The sequence below is a fragment of the Syngnathus acus genome, chromosome 9 (assembly GCF_901709675.1).
Source record: "Syngnathus acus chromosome 9, fSynAcu1.2, whole genome shotgun sequence".
Taxonomy (NCBI): Eukaryota; Metazoa; Chordata; class Actinopteri; order Syngnathiformes; family Syngnathidae; genus Syngnathus; species Syngnathus acus.
The window spans coordinates 12375359-12397573 of NC_051094.1; the positions used below are offsets into that span (position 1 = coordinate 12375359).

General features: G+C 41.6%; 3 protein-coding genes across 3 annotated transcripts in view; 1 reads left to right on the forward strand and 2 right to left on the reverse strand.

Annotated features, from left to right (window-relative positions):
• The window catches only part of dock5 (dedicator of cytokinesis 5), a 31752-nt gene extending 25511 nt beyond the window's left edge, over positions 1-6241 (forward strand). The window contains exons 41-51 of the mRNA XM_037257804.1: positions 516-597; positions 680-764; positions 890-976; positions 1057-1233; positions 1668-1751; positions 1824-1961; positions 2168-2340; positions 2509-2653; positions 2792-2951; positions 3148-3266; positions 3373-6241. Of these exons, the coding sequence (XP_037113699.1) occupies positions 516-597; positions 680-764; positions 890-976; positions 1057-1233; positions 1668-1751; positions 1824-1961; positions 2168-2340; positions 2509-2653; positions 2792-2951; positions 3148-3266; positions 3373-3474 (1352 nt within the window). The 3' untranslated portion in view covers positions 3475-6241. The remainder of the gene's footprint in view (positions 1-515; positions 598-679; positions 765-889; positions 977-1056; positions 1234-1667; positions 1752-1823; positions 1962-2167; positions 2341-2508; positions 2654-2791; positions 2952-3147; positions 3267-3372) is intronic.
• On the reverse strand, positions 6242-10587 carry LOC119126622. The gene has a single exon (XM_037257874.1). The coding sequence runs from the start codon at positions 8734-8736 to the stop codon at positions 7753-7755; it is 984 nt and encodes a 327-aa protein (XP_037113769.1). The 5' UTR covers positions 8737-10587; the 3' UTR covers positions 6242-7752.
• A 371-nt stretch (positions 10588-10958) lies between these two features.
• vsig8b (V-set and immunoglobulin domain containing 8b) lies at positions 10959-16234 on the reverse strand. Its single transcript, XM_037257868.1, has 8 exons — positions 16111-16234; positions 15712-15776; positions 12502-12671; positions 12175-12373; positions 11887-12042; positions 11690-11812; positions 11425-11563; positions 10959-11355 (listed from the first exon to the last, which is right to left on the reverse strand). The coding sequence occupies exons 2-8, from the start codon at positions 15770-15772 to the stop codon at positions 11127-11129; spliced, it is 1077 nt and encodes a 358-aa protein (XP_037113763.1). The 5' UTR covers positions 15773-15776; positions 16111-16234; the 3' UTR covers positions 10959-11126.
• Between the last annotated feature and the right edge of the window lie 5981 nt (positions 16235-22215).

Genomic DNA, 22215 nt, shown 5'->3' on the forward strand with positions numbered 1-22215 from the left:
GTTTGCAGCACCAGGAGGTTTGGGCACCGCTGATCTGTTATGGCAGACACGCAATCCATGGACCTCAGTCATGACCACAATCATTAAGTTTCTTAAATGGATTTATTTCATACAAAAAAAATAGTTTTAGACTGTAGTGTGTATGCACCAGACGGTCTACAACACATTTCCTATATCTGGTATTTTCATCTTTTAAGTGCATGTAGTGGGTGTGTCAGAAGTCTGGACAAGACTATGCGCATGGATGAAAAGTGTGTTAGCCCAGACTCTCGGGAAGACTTGGCACGAACAAAACATTATAGCGCGATGTCATTATAGGATTTAATCTATGAAGGTGGGCTCACTCGCTAGGTAATCTTATTATGGATATATAATTTATTTTCAGTCAAAATGTAGACAACAAACCATCTTGTGATTAAGACAGCCATTCTTTAAATGAAGAAACAATGCTGATTCATCACAATTTGACTGTCCTTCCATAGTACTACTTGTTTTTATCCTTAGCCAACTTTCAGACATCCAGTGTTTTACTGTCAAGCCTGTGCTCATTGTACCACAGCAGTTCAAAGACAAAGGTGTTCCAGAGCAGATACTCAAGTGATTAAGTGCTCCTCTTACCATTTAGTATTTTTTTTAGGTCTTGCCACCAACTCAAATCACCAACTCTCTCTTCTTGTAGTTACTACCGAACAAATGAAGTGGAAAAATTCCAGTACTCTAGGCCCTTTAGAAAAGGTGAAAAGGATCCAGACAACGAGTTTGCAGTGAGTGGCTTTTATTGTCCTTGACTGATTGAAGCTCACATACGAAAAGTCCATAATTTCTCTGAAATGTATAAACAGCACTGTTTGCACATAGAGTAAGTCTCTATTTATATGCTGCCCTATAGACTATGTGGATTGAGAGAACCACTTATATTACTGCCTATCTCTTCCCTGGGATTCTGAAATGGTTTGAAGTCAAATCTGTCTCTGCGGTAAGAAGCAGCCCCATATTGTTTTCAAGTTCAAATTGCCATCATTCCTTGTAACTCAGCCACATTCCCATGATGCGCAGGAGGAGATCAGTCCTTTGGAGAATGCCATAGAGACCATGGAGATGGCCAACGAAAAGCTGAGTAACTTGGTGCAGCAGCAAGCCTGTGATCGCTCACTGTCCATCAACCCACTGTCCATGATGCTCAGCGGCATCGTTGATCCTGCCGTCATGGGTGGCTTCTCCAACTATGAGAAGGTTTGCACCTCTCAATATCTCAATATTTGTTGTGACTGAGCCAGATGATATGACTCGATTTATGACTTGCTCGAACCAAGTAATGATTTGACTTGCTTGAAATTTGGAGGCTACTTGGTTTGCTTGAATTATTCTGCCCTGCAGCAACTCGGGCCTTGCTTGAGACTTGAAGGCTACAACTTTAGACTTGCTTGTGGCTTGTTCATATGTATTCCCACTTATGGAAAATATACTTCAAGTGTATTTTTAATTCCTAATCACAATAAAAAAAGAAAAGAAGTGCCATGAGTTCTTGGTAGATTCGAGCCTGCTTTACAAGGGAACTCCTGTTGCTTATTTGTCACGATGTTGAAACATCTTGAATCCAGTGTAGCTTGCGGCAGCATTTGAAGTGTGCATGTATATGATTCTTTCAACTTGTTCATCCTCTTTAGGCCTTTTTTAATGACACCTACATACACGAACACCCAGAGGACCATGAGCGTATTGAGGTCCTTAAACACCTCATTGCCCTGCAGGTAACTGCCTGCACCGGCTTTGTCACTGAAACAGGTCTTATTGTTGCGTAACACTAACTCTTGCCCCTCCAGATCCCCGTCTTGGCAGATGGCATTCGCATCCATGGGGAGAAGATGACAGAGCAGTTGAAACCCTTACACAATCGCCTGGTTACTTGCTTCCAAGACCTTCGGGAGAAAGTGGAGAAGCATTATGGCGTCATAACCTTGGTGCGTGGCCCGCTTCAAACTCAATATTGAAAGTCGCCAACTTGACCCTTTGGCCCTATCACACTAACCCATTCAAAGCACGGCGAACATTGTTTTAGTCCAGGCTAATACATTTTAGCCAGTGCTTGGCGGCTCTGATTTTTTTTCCACTGCCCCTCGCCTGCCAACATTCCCTCATGATGCTTAATCCTATTTGTGTGTCTCAGCCCTGCTCTCTCGCAGAGAGAAAGAAGAGTCGCGTGGGCTCAGTGGTGATGCCCTACATCCTGTCCTCCACGCTGCGTCGCATGTCCACTGTGTCAACCCTCTCCAATGCCTCCTCAGCCCTCTCCAGCGGCTCTGCATCCTCCGATGGACCCTCGGCCATTTCCTCCCAAGAGTCAGTCCCCGCACTCCCTCGTTGGGCCCCCTTTTGTCTCCCTTAGTCAGCGTCTGTGTTCGTTCTCACTGATCATGGGGGCAAGCCGTGGCTAATTTTTCATTGTGTTATCGCCACAGTTTTTAATCCTGCTGCATGTCTTTGTCTTCCCCTATTATTCACAACCAGTTCGTTGTTATCCCGCCCCAGCGATCGCCGGACCTCAATGTTGTCCCGCTCAGAGGAGGACAACAGGATCGCGAGAAAGAACAGGAAAGAGTGGAGTGTGAGCAAGTCTCAGGTCCTGCTGGAGAGACAGTCGGATGCAGATGAGGTGAGTACTGGTGTTCTTTTTTCATTTTCTGACCCAGTGCCATATTCATATTATTGTGTTATCCAATTGTGAATTGGGAGTTGCTCAAGTTCCCCGTTTAATGAAAATTCTCATCTTTCTTTTACACTTGAATCTCAGAGTCCTGCGGAGAAGCAGCAGAGGCCCAAGAGTTTACAGCTGGGCGACAAACGACTGCCGCTCTCCTTGTTCCAGGGTGTTTCGTCCCAGCTCAGCCTGTCCAACCCTCTCAGTCCTTTACCTGCCTCTCCTCACATGCCTCACACACCACGCAGCTCAAGTATGGAACACAAGCCACCGCTCTGACACACACACCACACTCACTGCCTGTCATTTCATTTTCTGTCAGTCATGACGAATATAGCCATCTTTTGTAAGCGCCTTCTGCTCTAAAACCCAAATTAGGCCTCACACATATGCAAGCTCACAGATGCATGCCGTCTGGATAGAGATCATTTTTCTCTCTTATGTGGTAGGTTTTTCATCGCTGCTCAGTGACAATGATGCCAACACCATTGACACCCCAGGGACCCCGCCACCAATGCCTCCAAAGAAACACCCGCATGAGATTGACATCGCTGCTTTCTCTTCAGAGGTGCATCTGTTCAAAGCAAATGCCAACCCCCCCACTAATGCATATTTAATGGCATATAAACGCTGAGATATTCCGAAATATAACACCACTGTCTTCTTCCTTGCAGTTCATTCCTCCGCTGCCAATGAAAATTGATAGCAAACCTCCACCGCCGCCTCCCAAAACCCGGAAGTCCATGTTTTCCTCATATGAGCACAGCCCCCAATAGGGCCACACAAACCCTAAAGCTTCTTCTTTTATGTCACGCTGTGATAAAATACAATTTCATTTATGAGACGGTGGGACGCCACAGTTAACAACAGATGCAGGATCATCTAAGTCATGTATTTACAACACATTTGGGTGTTTGAGATGTTGCTTATGCAAAATCGTTATTCATGCCAAGATGCCAGTTTTTGAGGCCATTCCCCACAACCCTCAACGAAAGATGTGGAAGATTCTTTTAGGTAACACTACATTTTATTAAATTGTTGGATTTTATGTTTTTATTTCCTCAATCACAGAAAAACTGCTGCTTGAACTAATTCCATATTTTAACAGGTAAAGTTGCATTAATGTTAATCATGAGCAGGGAATACAATGTAACTGTTGTAGTTAGTGCGTCCAATCGCGGTATGGGTGTTGGAGCTAAAGCCTTTATATTAGAGACACTGGATGGCATTATTGAATGTGATGCACATGTGTTGTTTGTTTATGCTGTGGATACTGTAACTGTTTGCCTTCGCAGCAGCATCACATTGGTGCTTTTTACTCAAAGGAATAGTTTGAAATTTCTGAATAAAAAAGGGTCTTTCAGGAAAACATCAATACATTGTATGGTATGTTTTGTGGAGCAAGAACTCAATTTATCTTGGTCCACTAAGCGTAGCTCAGCATTTGACTGAAAGCAGGGACAATTCCCGATGCCATGTGAATATTCAATACGGTTTCTCATTTCATTCAACAATGTTGATGGTGGAAGGATCAAACATATCCAGATACCGTTGTGCCAGTCCTGCAGTTTTAGCATATTATACTAATATGCATGTGTTCATCTCTTTACGCATCAATTTTGCAAAGCCAGCTGTCCCGACGCTGCACATATGCCATACGTTAAATATCAAACTATTCCTTTGAAAAATTTTAAACACTGTATGGTACAATCATGGATGCCTTTTGAAGTTAAAATTTGTGTTCATGTCTCCATGAATTTACTGTTTATTCCAGAAATTAAGTTATTGTTGTCCATTGAATTTCAATATCTCTATTGTATTGCACATCCCGTGTGTACAGAAATGCTTTTTTTTTTTTTGCATATTATTCAGTAACATTAATTTCAACATGCTGTACATGTCGTTACTAAATGTGTGCTTATAGATTGCCCAAAATAAGGCATGGAAACCACGAAGGTTGTCAGTATTTAAATTGAAATGTTAGGTTTTTCAGGAGTTTCAATTCAAAGGCATTTACAATTTTCTACTGCACACACAAATGAATAACAATTGAACAAATATTTCATGTCATGTTTTTATAAACGTTTGTTGAATGCATAAAATTAAGAACTTTCTGCAAACCTTTCCAGAGTTTTTTTTTTTTTTTAATTTCTGTTCAAGGTTACAGCATTTAAAATGCTTCTGCACTGAGGCTGATGTCTTTCAAATACAATTAGCGTAGGTGATGGAAAATGCTGCCAGTTAAGCTAACACTAATCTACTAGCAGCTCCTGGGGAGGATGTCTGCAGGGGGGAGTTTATGGGTTGTTTGTTGGGTTTGATGAGTTTTTTTTTTTTTTTCACAAAAATCTGGATTGCTAATGGCCTATTCCTTCATGTTAGAGTGCCACAGGATATCACTCTTTGCTCCATTTCCCATGAGAAACAGCTATCTGGGGCGATTTCACCCATGCAGGGGAGAGATGTTGCTTCGGTTTGCTGTAACCCGATGTGCCTGAAGCGTTGCCATGTAGTCTACCGCCTCTTTACTATACCATTGCCTTCGTAGTTTTAGGCTGTTCGCAATCTTAGGATATCAGTCTGAGCTCAAGGGCGGAAAGGATCATTTGGTTGAGTGGCTGGATTGAAGGTCACCATTTGTGGAAATGTGACTGTGAAAGAGGCAGTGTTTTTTCTTAGAATGACTTGGGTGGAAAATGTGCAACTTTTTGTATTTTTTTACTATTTCAATCATGAACAAATCATTACATTACATTTTGAATGTATTAAATGTATACACGTACAATTGTTTTTAACGCAGCCAAACATGGTAGTGAAATCTAAATAACTACAATTGTATGAATCATAATGTTAATATACACCAACCAGCCATAATATGACAACAAATTTCAGAAAAATTATGCCTATCACTGAATACAAGCGCTGTATCAAATAGCAAGATATTGACAAATTGATTCTTCAAACAATGTTTATTTTGGTTGGTGAGAAACGTTTGAGTGATGTGTGTTGTTTTGATTTATGTTTAAGTCACCAGTTCATTGCACCAACAGCAAATTTGCACTAAGACCCAGAAAATGCCCAGAAAACGTTTTTGTTTGTTTGTTATTCTATTGAGCCTCAGTGATGCTCAGCTTCACTCCAATGGAACAAAGAGTAAATGATGAAGGCTGCGGCCCTGGAATGATAGAATTGCTCTCATCAAAAGAAAATATGGCATTCCTTATTTTGTCCATTGGCTTACTGCAGACATGTTGTGCGTGTGAGATTGTCATTTTTGAAGCCCACTGGCTTATGCCACGGTGGTAGAGCATGTGAGTATGGCAAATATTTTATTTCCTATTGTTGAGGCTAGATTCACTTTGCCTCAGCATACTTTTCAACACCAACACAAACTAACCCATAATGGAACATTTACATCTGCTTTCACTTTTAACAATATGCACGTGTACATATGTTTATGCTGAGGTTGCTTTCTGCTGACCCGAGGAAGGACTTTTGAACCTTCTTTGATTTAAAGAACTCAAATAAAAAACAACTATTCAGGCTGTGGGTAGCTCATGTTTTATTAATATGCTCTGTGCCCTCAATGTCACATGTATTTTTCAACATTTTCGGAGGGGACAACCACAGTCCAGCCCACCATGCTTTTGCCTTACTTATATGTTCCAATGAAATATTTACCTTCACAGTTTCTGTGTGATGAGCATGTGATCCGAATAGTGAGCTATTAATTTGGTGGCTGTGATGTGTGCACGGCAGATCTACTCCCTGCAGATTGTATTTGTCAAGATTCAAGCAAATTCTGAGGTGACACATACACAGAGCAAAAATAAGTATGCACAGACACATCATTTCTTAATCACACATTCACTGTTTGTGCTATTGTAATTGAACTTATCACTTATGAAACACAAGTTTTTGCGTAAATATGGAGTGACTGCTTATTAGATCCATCCATCGTCAATACCAATCATTTCGTTGAAGGTCACGTGAAGCTGGAGCCTATCTGAGTAACCTATTGAGATCTACTACAAAACTGTTCACCACTTCAAATTACACTCAATAATAAATGTGTCGTGAAATGAACACCACTCTGACAATCTCAATAAAAATTAACCGTTATTATCAGTAGCAGCTGTACAGTCGCTAGAAAGAATCCTAAGATCTGTACAAAACATTGCAGGCCGATTGCATCCCTGGTTGAACTATTCCCCCGCTCCCCCAAACCCCCACGGGTTGAAGACAACACATCTTAACCTGTTTGAGCTGTCGCCCACCAGGAAAGGCTTCAGATCGATGCAAGCACGCATTAATATTTAGAGATAAGTCATCCAAGCGCCAGGAGAACTTGCAAACCCCAAACAAAAAGGTCTACAAATGCATGGCAAACGTACTTGCCAAATGTTCCATTGACAGGTAATACAATCTAAAATAAATTTAAGAAAGAGAAAAAAAAGCTTGTATGAGTACTTTTAATATTTTTTGAAGAACTATTTTGGTAATAAAACATTCTATAAACTAAACCGCGTTGATTTTGCAGTGTTATTAGTGTTCATCGAAATTATCGTATCATGGAAAGCATTATTATCATTTCTTTAAATATCCCCCTGGGTCGTAGTGTGGCTATTGGAGAGAAAGAGTCATACACATGGAAATGAGCAATCAGGGTCAAAAGAAGTGCCCACTTCACAGCGATGATTTGAAACTCTTTTGTGATTAAGGCCTATGTTAATAAATTTGATTTGGAGTATGGGCATGCTGCAATTCATATAGTATAATATGTAATAAAGCCGTTTTTGAATGTCTACACAACAACTATACAAAATCTTGAGTAGGTTTCAGTTACGTCATGATTGGATTATGCTCCACAATCTTTATTGAGCCAAAGCACTTCTATAACATTAGAAGATTCATAGATCAATGAACAAAGACACATTATTTGTTGTAAATAAATACGAATTTTCCAACCATTTCGCTGAAGTTGGTTGATTCCTCGCAGCCGAGTGTCAGCGAATCACTGGAATATAGCACGAATATTTGCTTCAATCAAACCTTCAGTTCTTGATCTTTGCAGGGGTGCTGCTAGATTGGTCCCTCTGCTCAGGCACCTTCAGACATGTCAGACATGGATATAGGTCCATGCAGATGTTAAAATCATGGATCAAAGCTTTCCAAAGAGTTTTTTTCCCATAGATCAGCACCATGGCAGAAACCGTGGTATAGATGGATGTGAAGAATAACGTCAGCGTGATGGCGTTCTCATGATGGACGGCTATCTGATAGTTGACGTACAGGTCGACCACGAGGAAGATAAGGAAGACGGCCACCAAAGAAAGAGCCATTTGGATCACCCTCATCTGAGTGCCCATCTTCGGGACGTGAGCGCCATTTGTGCTGGCCTTCATGCGGCGCACATGCACCGCCAAGTGCACGGAGATGGAGATGCAGCATTTTACCATGAACATCCCCGGCAGCACATCTGCAAGGATCAGATAGAGGGCCTCGTAAATCTTTCCAGGCTTCGAGTTGGGCATTAACACCCCGCAGTCTTTATCACCCCCCAAAGTGTCATTGGCCCTGTGGAAGACCACCAGCATGGGCATGCAGGTCCCAAGGCCACTCAGTGGGATGAGAAACACAGCGAGTGTCACATGCTTGATGATGGTGGCCTGGATGTGTGTGTAGCACTGGTTGGGCGTGCTCACCAGCTTGGTGCTGTAGTAGAATGTCAGGAAGCTGCTGTCCCACATGATGGTGAACTTGAGACTGAAAGTAATGACCAGCATGACGGCGTAGGGCATCTGGGCGATGTGACACTTGCTGTCCACTTCATCCATGCTCATCCAGAAGTAGCAGATGAGCTGGTGGCTGATGTTTGCCAAGGACAAAGCTACAATGATGCTCTCACTGGGGCTCCACTGCTTCTTCTGCTTGTAGTTGGACACGCTCGTCAAGAAAATATAGAGGTTCAAGAACACCGTGGTAACAGCTGTCATGCCCGTCAAGAGCCACATGGACATTTTGTTTGTCCCAAGCATGATGAAAAGCTCTCTCTTCAAACACTTTGTTGATGTCAGGCTAAAAGGAAAAACCCTCACATTAATTCCACTCTAGTAACAGCCTGCCACCTTCTTTAGTCTTTATTATACAAGCTTAGTCCAAATCTTCTTTTGGAGTCCAAAAATCGCAGCAAATGGGCAAAGCTTTTTATTTTTAATTATCACTTACAATCCGATGTAAGAGTTCTGCGTACATTTCCCTCACAATCCTTTTCAACACTTTTGGCTCTGTCTGCAGAATCACATTTTGGTTTTCCTTATCCAAGTGATAATCCTCGCCTGAAGTCGTCTACAGGACGCAAACAGCAAGGTTGAAGCTCTTCGACTGGCAGGGATTTATACGTTGGAGCATCACTTGTGATTTGCATCAGCCGTGACCAAAGGAAGTGATGAGGGTATATTTGCATTCACACGGCACGCACAGTATATGTGCTTAGTGTGATTGATCCGGTGACTTTGCCGTCGTTTGATCAGTGCGCCATGACGGCTCAATGGGACTCCTCATGGAAGCGGATTCCTGCTTCCTGGCCACACATTTACAAACACCAGACCACACTCTCACATTCCTATTTGCATGATAAGAAAATAGCATAACCTTTCCATCACCTTGAGGAATAGGTTAAGTCAATGCAGTTGTACCCGAGTGGTAGGAAGATCCTAACAAGGTGTTGAGCCAGCTCGGTTTATTATCTCTTAATGTTTCTTTTGCATAATAACAAATCATCAAATTGCACAGGAAAGCGATAATTTTCCTCACAAAAAGTACTGACAGAAAATAAATTAGTGAAAACCAAAATTAACGGTTCTCTATTTTCTCCACATAAAAAATCAAGAAGGTAAAGCAGCGGGTTTTTTTTTTCCCCAGTTAAGCCACCACAGAATGAAATTAAAAGGAAATGAGCTTTCTGATTGAACCTGCCAGACAAATATTTGCAAGCCATCCTGTTCATTTCAGCACTTCTTGTCAGGTTCATTACTGTAGGACATGCTTAAGTGTGTGCACATTGAAGCTCTGAAACCGTCGCCTTTCTAACATGCACGTCTCTTACCAATTAAATTGGCCTAACAGAAAGAGGAATGTTTAAAATCGATAACTAATACAGAAGTTGACATGGTTGAAGTGGACTTAAAGTTAAAGTAACTACAACAAGAGCAAAACAGCGCTTCAGGTATAAAGTTGAGCAAATTGAATCCTTGTGCTTATTTTGAAATTTGAATATGGCTGCAAACAAGTGATTTGCTCGTAGACCAAGTGCTTTTTTTTCCATTTAACACCTCATTAAGTAAGCACAGAACAGGGATTTTACATTTAAGAATCAAGAATGAAAATAATAAGAGTTTTAGTGCATTGCAGTGTCTTGTCGTCATTCACATTTTCACTCAAGTAAAAGATTCTTCCACCACCACTGCTGCCGAGGTGTCACAGGGCAGAATTTGTCGCCGAGGGTGCACGTGTGCCCTCCATCCTGCAGCTATTATTAATTCAACATACACATAAAAGAAAAGTATTCAGGCTAAATGAAGTCTTTTTGAAGAGAAGATGGCCTGTAGGCAAAGCGCTGACTCGACCCTAACTGAGTGGCAACTAAGCATTGGTGCCCCAACTAGCCGTTAGATTAAAAAAAGTAGCTGCTGCGCAAAAATACCCCAACACAGAAGGCAATGGCGCAACATGCCGTTGTGCAAAGGAAATCTTCCAAAAGGCATTAACAAGGCCAGAGGAAAATGACTGTTTGGCCTTGTTTATGTGCATCGTCAGAATTTTAGTTGGTAATTTGTTTACAGCAAAATGACATCTGCATGCTAATGCATTGCTCCAGACGCTCCTCAATAGCTTGTTTTAGAAAAGGCCAGTCTAAGTGTCATCTCTGGTGGTTCATTAAACCTAATTTGGAATTCTGAGCGATTAGGTCAGTGAACCAAAAGTGGGAACTCGTACAGTATTCCTCTCTTGAGATTGTTAGTTAAAAAGATATTTTATTATGTTTACCTATAAACAAACTGGATTGAACTAGCTTTACAACATGGAAAAGGAAGCACTCAAACAAACTGTATTTTTACAAGTTGTATAAATCAAAGCTATATTAAATTAATATTGAGATGTCTACCCCGCCGAAGGTAATACAAAACTTAGACAGTGCATCACGAAGGACATCCAGTCCGATAGATGAGGTCCGATTCTTTTAGAGTCATGTATCTGCTTATTCTCAGTATGCCTTCGAGGTTGTGTTCAACAGGCTGTATGGCACCATTTGGCATTATTCCTTCTGAAATATTTACATTTAAAGTATAAAAAAGTTTTACACTTATAGTGAAAAAATGGGGATTTTTCTAAGGCATTTCAGAAGTCCATTGTGTATAAATTGTAGTTACACGGGGTAACCGTAGCGGTGGTCGTATTTGAGTGCCGGGAGGGGTTTCCTCACTGAGCTATGTTTTGACCCCTTGTCACTGTTACTGGCATTGGACTCATTGACACTGGGCAGGCGGTTCCCCACTGAGCTGTAGGACACCCCTTGGTGGGTGCGGTACCCCAGCACTGAGCGGTAGCTGGAGTTCCTACTGGGGGGGCGGCTCTCTGGGGCACGGGTATCCTCCCTGAAAAACACACAAGTCTCACTCGGCGAATATGAATAAACGCTCTCAATATGCTCGCTAATGCAATACCTGACTTCATTGGCCACCTCCTTCTCATAACGTAATTTGAGGCAGCAGCAGACCGAGAGCCAGATGGTGAGCAAAAGGAGGAGGAGGAGGAGAAGAGCACCTATCACAGCCCCGACGATGACACCCACTCGATTGGTGGCTGGAACACAGGTTGTCATTTTAGTCTGACAGTATCAAAGGACAGAATGGAACAAGACATCGTTTTTGGAATGGGAGATGTTCCTGAAAGGTTCAGAAAGTAGGACTGATGTTCTTTTCGACTTACGGTTGTGTGCCTCCAGCGTCTGTTTACATTGAGCTTTGCCCACAGGGTTTCTTGCCTCACACAAGTAACTTCCAGCATAGCTGTCCGAATGGTTCTTGATCAAATACTCCCCACTCTGTGTGTCTGAATAAGAGACATCCCGGAGGAATATGTAATTAAGCTAACGTGCTTTTGGCTGCTTACAGAAAGTGCCATACTTAGTGGCACAACCGCGGGCGGTTTTCCAAGATAACTTTCTCTCGTCCATGTATACGTAAGAGGAGAGGATCCCTGGTCTGATTTGCAGCGGAGAGTGACCGGAGTGCCTTTCTCCTCCTTGCCGTCAATCCAACATTTTGGAACAGACGGGGGAACTGGAGTGAAAACAAGAAAAGGAAATCACGCGTGATTGGGAGCCGGTAGACAGAACTTTAGAAGGACATTCCATTAGAGTGAGAACTGAGTAAATGAACCGGTAAAACCAGTTAAGGAGAATTCTTTCTCACCCATTACGACAACAGTTACTTTCCGCATGTCGACGCCTGGTGATTTTTTGACTTTGCACTGGTAGGTGGCCGTGTCTGAGAGCCTCAAATCAGAGAGAGCGATAGACGCGTCCCCCTGCTTGGGGTCTCCTGTAAAGCTGACCCTGCCAGAGAGGCTGGGGTCATAGTTGTGTATACGCCCTTCTGTGAAGGCCAAGATCTGACAAACAAATATGGAATAATGATGAAAGAGTAAAGCAGGTTTTACTACTCATACAGCTCAAATATGGTGTTGGGCGGTTGCAAAGACACATAACATTCCTCGCTCTAATTTCATGGGAGACTTACCAGTTTGTCTTTCTGCGTCATGTCTGGGCTGAGGTTGGACCATTCAATGTCGAGTTCCCCGGTGTCTTCGAGTCCTGGGGTGTAGGTGCACCCGAGTAGAACCTTTTCACCCTTGGCCTTCTGGACGGTCTGCGGGCCCGAGGATGTAATTTGCATGGCCTGTGTCACATCTGCGTGTTCATATAAGTTTGAAACAACTCAAGACTCATTTTGCCATTCAAAATATACAGTACACCTCAAAGGTAGCAGACATTATTACACTTGCTAGATGAGGGATCACCGACCTTTTTTAAACTAATTAATGCCAAGTGCTAACAATGTGATTCAACACAGTCAATACGACATTAATACAATACTAATATGGGCTGATTATTTTATGTATTTTTTTATGTTATTTTATTTCTTTATTTTACACATTAACAGTTAAAGGTTCTGCCTGTGATTCATTTTTTTCTTGACAAGTTATTTTAGTCATTCGGTTTTGGTTGGTTGGTCAATTGCTTATTTGATTCAGCCTAATATCGGAATTAACATCTGGCTAAAAAAATACATATCATTCGGGCCCTAGTTATTAATATATGTTACAATTTTCAATTACTGATATTTATTTATATGAAGTCACTGGTCATGTTAATGATTTCACAGTTGGAAACATAAATATCTGTCATGTCTCGTCCACGGTTGTTTTATTATGTGCATATTGTCATAGTTTCTGTCCGTGTGGCTGTGTGTTTGCCCCTCCCCTCCTGTGTGCCCATGATCAGTGCGATCATTCTCACCTGCCTCTTGTTACCTGTCGTGTATTTAAGTCCTGTCTGCCCCTCACTCCCAAACGGATCATTGATGTCGTCACGCCTGTTGTCTTCACGCCTGTTGTCTTACCGTCAGTCAGTCCAGTTATTGTTTTGTTAAGTTGTGTCAGTTTGCCGATTCTGTCAGTTCGTTCTCCTTATCCTCGCTTCCAACTACCTTTTCCCTTTAATAAACCCTGGTCCAAGCTGCATTTGGTCGCCCTGCTCCATCCGATTCTTGACAATATCAGTATGCAACATTTTATTTCTTCAAATAACTGCCAGTGTTTCCATATTCAAATGCTGACCACAACAATATTCCTGGGAAATTAAAATTGTTCCATCACTGTAGAATGATTTTTAGAACAGGCCCACGGGCTACTCCTTAGGGCCACCTACTGCCCGCAGGCACCTCGGTGGTGACCCCCGACGTCAAACCCATTTTCACTGCAGTGTAGTTCCGGCTTCCCTCGGAGGGCTGTTATGATAGCAAAATTCATATATTTATATATGCATTATCACCTCATCACATTATGGTATTGCGTATGCGCAAGTGATCTGCAAAGATTGAATTGAGGCAACTGAACTCGTTTTTGTCAGTTGCCGACGTTTCACCTTCAATCCACCGAAAAGCTTCGTTGTTGTTACAAATTTTTAGGCTCATGCATTTATGTTTTTCTCTGGATACTCTGTGTTTTTCTCCCATTTGCCAAAACATGCATGTTAGGTACATTGAAGATTCTACATTTTCCTTATGTGTGAATGGCAGTATGTGCCTTTGGATTGGCTAGCAACCATTCCAGAGTTTATTTCTTGCTCAAGGTCAACTGGGTAGGCTCCAGCACACATGGACACATGTTATTGTACATATTTTAACGACAAATTGAATTTAAACAAACAAGACAAACACACAAACAACATCCATCCATTTTTTATACCGCTTGTCCCCACGGGGGGCCGCGGGCGTGCTGGAGCCTTTCCCAGCAGTCCTCGGGCAGTAGGCGGGGGACACCCTGAACTGGTTGCCAGCCAATCGCAGGCCAAACAACCATTCGCACTCACACCTAGGGACAATTTGGAGTGCTCAATCGGCCTACCAAGCATGTTTTTGGGATGTGGGAGGAAACCAGAGTGCCTGGAGAAAACCCACGCGGGCACGGGGAGAACATGCAAACTCCACACAGGGAGGGCCAGAGGTGAAATCGAACCCGCACCCTCCTAACTGTGAGGCGGTCGTGCTAACCAGTGCACCACCAAGCCACCCTGGTTTATTTATACACCATGAAATACATTTCTTGTTCTACAGTTTGTAGAAGCCAAAACCAACAGTAATCATGTAAAACAAGATAGAAGAAAATCGCTTTCAAATGCATGACACTTTGTGCTTAATGACATTCAAGCTGAGGGCCTGTGCTCCTAAAAAGAGTGCTGCTCTTAACGTAATTGGCCTCCAAAATAAAGCTACAGCATACCAAGTTTGCTGGAGGTTTCTGTTTACACTATACCGTCTCAGTGCATGCATTCTTTGTCATGTCCAGTATGCCTAACAATCACAAATGAGTGTATTTTAAAAACCCTGTCTCAGTGGCTCTCGCAAAGCCTGCCCTGCAGCCCGCATCTTAATTGAATGTTTTATGGAGGCAGAGACAATGGCACTGAGCACATTTAAACGTGTAATGTTGTCATTCATCTTCGCCCCATTTTCCCTTTTAGATGTTTCGACCTTGGCTGAATTTCTCAATGTAGAATACTTATAAATCCAGTCAGTCCCGCTGTTGACAGCCCTCGCTGTTAATTTTCCTCACGAACACTCCGAAGGCACCTTAATGCTATCGCCACAAACAAAGTACACTGAGTCATTCATTAGAGGCTGAAAGTGACAAATGTTATAAAGGCATTTTGGGAAAACCTCTGATTAGTCAGTCAAACGTTTATAGCTGGAAAAGCACCTCTCCCCGCTTTGGGCAAAATGCTGTCGTCTCAAGATGATGTGTTGTCCAAGTAAGCACAGAGGGGGCTAAACTTGTCACACAATGCAATTAAGTCAGGATTCATACACACCAGGCGACAGGCCGGCTCCATTTGTAAATTCAGAATACATATATTACAAGTGAATGAGGTGGTGCAAAATGAAGACCTGTGGGGGGTATAGCTTGGAGTCTTGTTTTTCTTTGCTCAGTGCTCACTTAATTGTTATTAAAGAGCAGCAAAGGGGGTCTGGATATTCTGAAACATGACACTGTACCAACAGGCTTCACTGCACATCTGCAATGCAGACAATGCTATGTTTACTTTTAGACCACCGAGTGTGTGAATTACCGACGTGCTGTGTTTGTCATCATATATCCTGACTGTTATTGATTCGAAGGCAGATAGTGGTAAAAATAGAGTTGGCTCATGAGTTTGAAGAGAAACTCACCTGTGTTTAGGTGAAGTGCTGCCAGAAAAAAAACACAAATTTTCAGCCCCGGCTCCATCATAAACCTGAGAAGTGGGAAAATGATTTTAAAAAAGTATCCTCGTGGTATATTTTCATGCCTGTTGTTTCACTCATTTAATTCTGGCTCCCTAAAAGCTCCATCAGACTTCAAAGTAACATCTGACATTGTCCTTGTGATTTAAGAATCCTCATTACAACCAAGCTCCAACCACTATTTGCCTTGTTGTTCTACGCCTGGAAGCCAGAATAAACCAGAATGGTAATGCTAATCAAACTCAAGTGAGACAAACTGCCTCTTAGGTAAACACACTGTGTTATATTCTGCAGCAGATGCAGAAAGGTTATGGAAAATAAAATATGGCATGAGCACTAACATACCTTTTAAGACAGGAGGAAATCCAAAATTAATGTTGGTTAGTGTAATCCTGACAGTGGTTCACTTCTGATGAAATGTGCTGATTTAGCTGTCAGGTGAAACTCAGCTGAAGTAACTAGAACCACACCTTCTCCGTCCATAGGGCAGGTCGTGGCCACTCCCACACTCATATCCGAGGAAGGCTTATTTTTGAAATGGGGCTAAAATACAGTGAGTGCTTGCTTAATTATTAAAGCTAATCAAAACTATTAATCAGAAAGCAGCGTCTGAAATGAGTTTAATTTGTCTTCTGTCGGTGTTTCTTGCCTATAAATGTATCCTGAGCAGGGGGTGAAGGCTGGGATGAGTAATTGCCTGCCACGACGTTGTGCACGCGCACAACTATGTTGCTACGCAAGTTCTGTGTGTACGTCAACAGCTTCGTTCACAGCAAAGTTCTGCATGCCTTTTAATCCAAAATGATTTCTGTACTCACTATTGCTCTGTATTTTTGACTGTGTGCAGTTTAGCATTGGGAAATTTGCAACAAGTTGTAGATTATTCAAGGAGGAGACAGTAAACAATTACAATTACGTTTGCCAACACACCCTTCTGACACACCTTTTCGTGAATACACTCTGGTGTCACTATGCACATGCACAAAACACGATGAGACGTTTGTGTGCCTCAGTGCCAAGGAGACGCATACACATGTAGATCCCAGAATATCTGCAGCACTCAGGCGGAAAATGAAGCCTTCCCTTTATAATCAAGGAACTCACTTGTTTCCGTGTTTGACTTATCGTCTAGTCTCAACTTCCGTGAATGATTTACAGGAGCTCGGATGAGTTGGTGCCTTGGTTTGCATATTCAGTTTTACAGTCGGCTCAAACTCACTGTGGCCGATGACATCGAAATTAAAAGACTAAGTTGAATTTATCGATCGCATGAGAGGAGAGAGCAGTAAGCGGGACGTGAGCAATGAGCATGGCGCTACTCATTAAGGATGGAGTGCCGGCTAAATGTGATTCATGCAATAATGTTCGTTAAGGAGATGAAGAAATTAGTAACACTCAGCGGGAAGCTCCATCAGTGCGTCAGGAATCACAGCCACTTCCCTTGTGTAGCTACCTGATCATCACAAAGAGGTCATGGATGAGGGGACACGTCGATAAATCTATCTATTTATGTGTCCGTGAGTGATTCTGCAAATGTCAAGAGGAATGTAATGTTGAACTGCATGACTGCTTCATCAGCAGGTGGTTAATTGCCTTGGTGGATGATAGCGACCTGGCAACTGCACGGAGAGGCAGACGGTCTGACAGGATCATGGTGGGAACCAACAGACTGTATTACACCATTAAGACCCATTATGGACAAGAATGATTTTTGGAGCTGGACTCGACCAGGCCAAGAACCTTTTTTTTTTGTAAAATCCAACTGTCACTATCATATGAGTTCATGTCTTAACTGCCTATCATGCTCGTTTTGGCACTTTGGAATAAATGACTTATGAATGTTGGCAAAAGGAGGTAATAAATGACCAATGCAAGAAGAGAAGTGACAAAGAAACTAGACTTGCCGGTAGGCATACCGAAATAGCACGACAGTATGACTCATTGTGTCTCGACGCAGAAAGACAGGTAAACATGTTCTTTTTAAGATAAGATAGGACTTGCTGCAGGAATGGCGATGCGAGCAGAGAGAAGCACGTACAATTAAGTTCCGCACCGTTTTCAAAGACATGCTCAGCTTTAGCTTTCACGATATACAGCACATATTGCATATAAATAGATCTGGACGGCACAGTGCACAGGAGCAGTCAACGCATTTGCCCAACAGTTCTGAGGTTGGGATTCAGATCTCAGCCCTGGACTCCCTGAGTGGAGTTCACGTGTTCTCTTTCTGCATGATGACTTCATTGAAATTTTGTAACCATTCATATGCGCTGATGTTCGTTTGTGACGGCAACCAGTGCAGGGTGTACCTCACTTCTCGCCTGAAGAAAAAGTCTTTTGGAAGCTGTAGATGTCAAGGCACACTCGAGCTTCCACAAGACTTCTTTTGTAGCTTATTAAAACAGATTGAAGTGATAACTTTAAATTCGAGAAAGATTTGCTTCAAGAGTGATGTATTTGCATCATAACAAGTATAAGCCAAGGCTGTAGGGCCTTGCACAATCAAAAATTAGTAGCAAAGATTCATATTCCAAAATTGCAACATTGCAGAAACGTTATCACGTCATAGATCAAAAGAATGACACAAAATGTACAGTAAAGGAAAACTGTGACGTGGTTACCACCTCTGTAGTACAGTCAAGCAGTCTCTTATTTAAGAAAAACAACCAGTTAGAGACAGCAGGCATGACCGATGATTTGTCATTCATTTGCTGTGCCCTTGAGCTTTGTACTGACCTTTTACACTTTGCTTTAGGAGATTTTCTGAATCTATGTCAGAACATCTATTTCTGTAAAATAAAAAAAGAACTGTCCATCCCTCATTTGCTAACAAGTGGCACTAAGCAAGCTAATGCACAGAAACGACCACGTTTGAGAATCGTGGCGTAACAAAAAGTCAACGTGACGAAATTAAATTTTCACTGCATTATTTAATTATCATCATCATCTTGCCAGTTGTGCTTTGTCAAATCAGTACGATTGCTCCCACACTATGAGCAGAGTGTATTTATGCTAAGATGTACTGCAAAAACCCATGTGGCGCTTAGAATTTCAAACCAAGGCGCTGTGCACTGTTGTTATTATCAGCAGGAAAATGCAACACCCACACACTAACTAGACTGAATAGTGGAAAGGGTGAACAGAGTTATTATTACAATTGAATAGGCAGCAGGGACACTGACAGTTTTTCTGTCAATTCTACTCTCTCTCCTCACGTGAGCAACAGTAGACTCTTAAAACCACCAAGGATTACATTAAAAAGAAAAAAAAGAAAGAAAAAGAAAAGTTGGCTGCTCCATCTTCAAAAACATCTAAAAGGTTGGAGTCAATAATACATTTCCAAAACAGAAAATAAAGTGTGTGTTTATTGCGTATTCACGGCTCCATTCCTCTCTTGGTTCTCCTGCAGCACACCCACACACATCCCCGCTTGTACGCACAGCCTCCAGCAATGTGAGCATATATGATAGACCCCTATAATCCAATAAGTTGTGCTTCTCGTGCTAAACCAAGTTTGGCACACACCGAGAGTCCATGAAGACTACAGATCTCAAGCCTTGCTTGCAGGAGTGGGATTTAAACTCTCATACGATGGAATCATTTGATGTCTGTTTAGGGTGAGGATGGAAGAAAAATTATTAGGAGTGCTACAAAAAGAAATTTGATTTACAGCATGTTTTCTTTTTAAAATATATTAAGATATGTATGGAATTGACTTTTATGAGAGCGCTATATCTTTTATGGAACTGAGAAGTCACTTTATTACAAAGTCATTATCTTAATGTTATTTAAGGATTAATTACTTCATCCTGTCCAAAGGATTTATTGATACAGAGCCCAACTCCAAGAAAATGTTGCCTTTATGATTATAATTTCGAGTCATTGTTGGCTGTCTGGATCATTTTTCCTTTAACATTTCACCAAATAACCTCGCACTCATGGTATGGACTTATCGAAACATCTGGTTATACGTATGTGAACTGTATGATGTTAAATTGTTGAATTTATAAATACAGTCTTGAGGAGACGGTGCGGTGGGTGGGGCACTGGTTAGCACGTTTGCCTCACATTTCAGAGGTGCAGGGTTTGATTCCGGTTTTGCCATTCCTGTGTGGAACTTACAATTTCTTTGTTGTAGTTACAACAAAATCACTTTCCATATATTGCTCCGATTGCTACGTTATTATTTTGACACTTTATAATGGTTTCCAGCTGTGCCGCCTTATCTGTACATTGGGCAAAGTGAGAAACATCAAATTGCTATACTGGTAGAACTGTAATTAAAGGAGAGATAAAGGGCATGGGTGGGTTTGTGGAAGGGTTTGAAGGTGCTTGGTGGTTAACAATCATGTGACTCACACTTGCCGAGATCTTTGGTTACCGTAACAACCAAGAGCGGCACAAGCTCGTTGTGATTCAGTCAGCGGCTACTTGTTCAAAAACGACAACTAGGTATTGTCCAGCGCTAAATTAACTATTGGCCTTATTCCAAAAATCATGATTATCTGCTCATGATTTTGTATTTTCATTATTTCAGTCTGAGCCTTGTGGAATACTCATATCATGACCCTTAATCATCCATTCCCTCCAGGATGTGAACATTTCCATTTGTATTTAATGCATTATGCATAACTCATTTCTGCAATGTGTGTTGTTTTTGAAGTTTTGTTCATGTGGATGTAGTTTGCAAGATCTAGAAAAGCATCATTGAAGACAAGACAGAAAACAAACAGGAATAGAACAAAGGCTGTCAAAGGATTGCTGCTGTTCGTCGCAAAAGGCTGCACAAACATTATTAAGACCTTAAGTGCAATTTATGTGTGTCTGTGATTAGAAATGTCTAGTTGGAGTGTAACCTTCACAGTTGACAGAGTGGCAATTCTTTCCATGCTACTGGCTGATGGTGGCAAACACGTAGGGATAGAAATCTTGTTTCCTAGCTCATGAGACTCTCCAAATCATCTTTATTTGCCAAGAATGTAAAAAGCACAAGGAATTTGTTGCATTTTGGAGTTCTCCGATGGAGGGTTCTGGCCTTCCTGTGTGGAGTTTGCATGTTCTCCCCGTGCCTGCGTGGGTACTACAAGTTCCAAAAACATGCATGGTAAGCCGATTGACCACTCCAAATTGTCCATAGGTGTGGTTGTGGAAGATTGTTGTCTAAATTTGCCTTCCGATTGGCTGGCGACTAGTTCAGGCATTATGAAAATTTAGTAATTTTGGTGGCTATATTTCTCACATGTAAGTAAGACAGCTGGGTCACTCAAAACTCCACTTAACCCCATGTGGCTGCCACACACCTTGTATTACGTAGTCGCTGCGAGGACACAGTAATTTTTTTGGAACCGGTTGGACTGGTGCTTAGAGAGGACGAATGAGCCAACGGAAGATGCTGGAAAAAAAGCACATTACATTCGTTGCAGCCAGGCTGTTTCTGTACTTTGTTGCAACAGCAAATTGGACTGTTACGGATGGACACGGATGTGATTCGATGAGAAAGTGCCTGAACAGCTCCTGAGACAGTTTATACCTCCACAAAACTGACTTTGCACTACACATTTCATTCTTTCGTTGAATAATTTTCCTAATAAATATTTTAACTAATTGGCATTTTTACGGTACAGTGTTACACCGAGTACCCAAGACAAAGATGTTTCCAATTTCAAAGATATTTCCTATTTTGCAATACGTCCTTCTCTTCTCTTTGTCATCATTACTCATCACAAAAAACAGAGAGAAAACCAATAGTGCAGACTTTTGATGCAATTGTTTTATTTCAGAATCATTCAGCTTTGGAGGTTAACTTTTTCAGATGAAAAACGTGATTCATTTTTTTCATGTGAATATTATCAGATTTGACAAATGCATATAAAGTGATTTCATTTTGTTTGTTTGAATGCTGCAGCAGTTGTTGCAAAGAATTTCAGCATTCGGGAGTGATAAAGAACAGAATGTTGCTTTTCATGCCTATCCATAAGATAAGATAAGATAATCCTTTATTATTCCCTCAATGGGGAAACTCCTATGTTAGCAGCAGTACACTTAACATATACACACACACACGCATGCGGGGAAGGGGGTAAAAGATTTAAAAAAGTAGAAGGTATATATAATTAAAAAATATGGACAGTATATACAAAATACACAATACACAATATACGGTGGAGATAAAAAAATATTAGATAAAAAAATAGTGCAAGGGAAGAAAAAAAAAAAAACAGTGCAAAAAAAGCAGGTAAAAGAGTGTGAGGTAGACAGATATTGCACATAGTGTTAGTTGTACTAAGTTCATCTTGTTTTTTCTTTTTCAATTACTTCACTGGTTCTTCTATATCAAACAATTTGTTTTAGGTTCATTTACCTGACATGTTTCGGCGGATCCTTCCGCCTTCATCAGAGTGTCACTGATGTGATTGTGACGCGTCTTTATCAGCTGATGGATGAAGGCGC

What these genes read in the sequence shown, in the direction of transcription:
- LOC119126622 (XM_037257874.1), bottom strand. Translation starts at nt 8,736, where the DNA reads ATGCTTGGGACAAACAAAATGTCCATGTGGCTCTTGACGGGCATGACA.
- vsig8b (XM_037257868.1), bottom strand. Translation starts at nt 15,772, where the DNA reads ATGATGGAGCCGGGGCTGAAAATTTGTGTTTTTTTTCTGGCAGCACTT. An exon ending in AGCACTTCACCTAAACACAG is followed by an intron (nt 12,672 to 15,711) that starts GTGAGTTTCTCT and finishes ATGAACACGCAG; the next exon opens with ATGTGACACAGGCCATGCAA. An exon ending in GAGGTGGCCAATGAAGTCAG is followed by an intron (nt 11,356 to 11,424) that starts GTATTGCATTAG and finishes TGTGTTTTTCAG; the next exon opens with GGAGGATACCCGTGCCCCAG.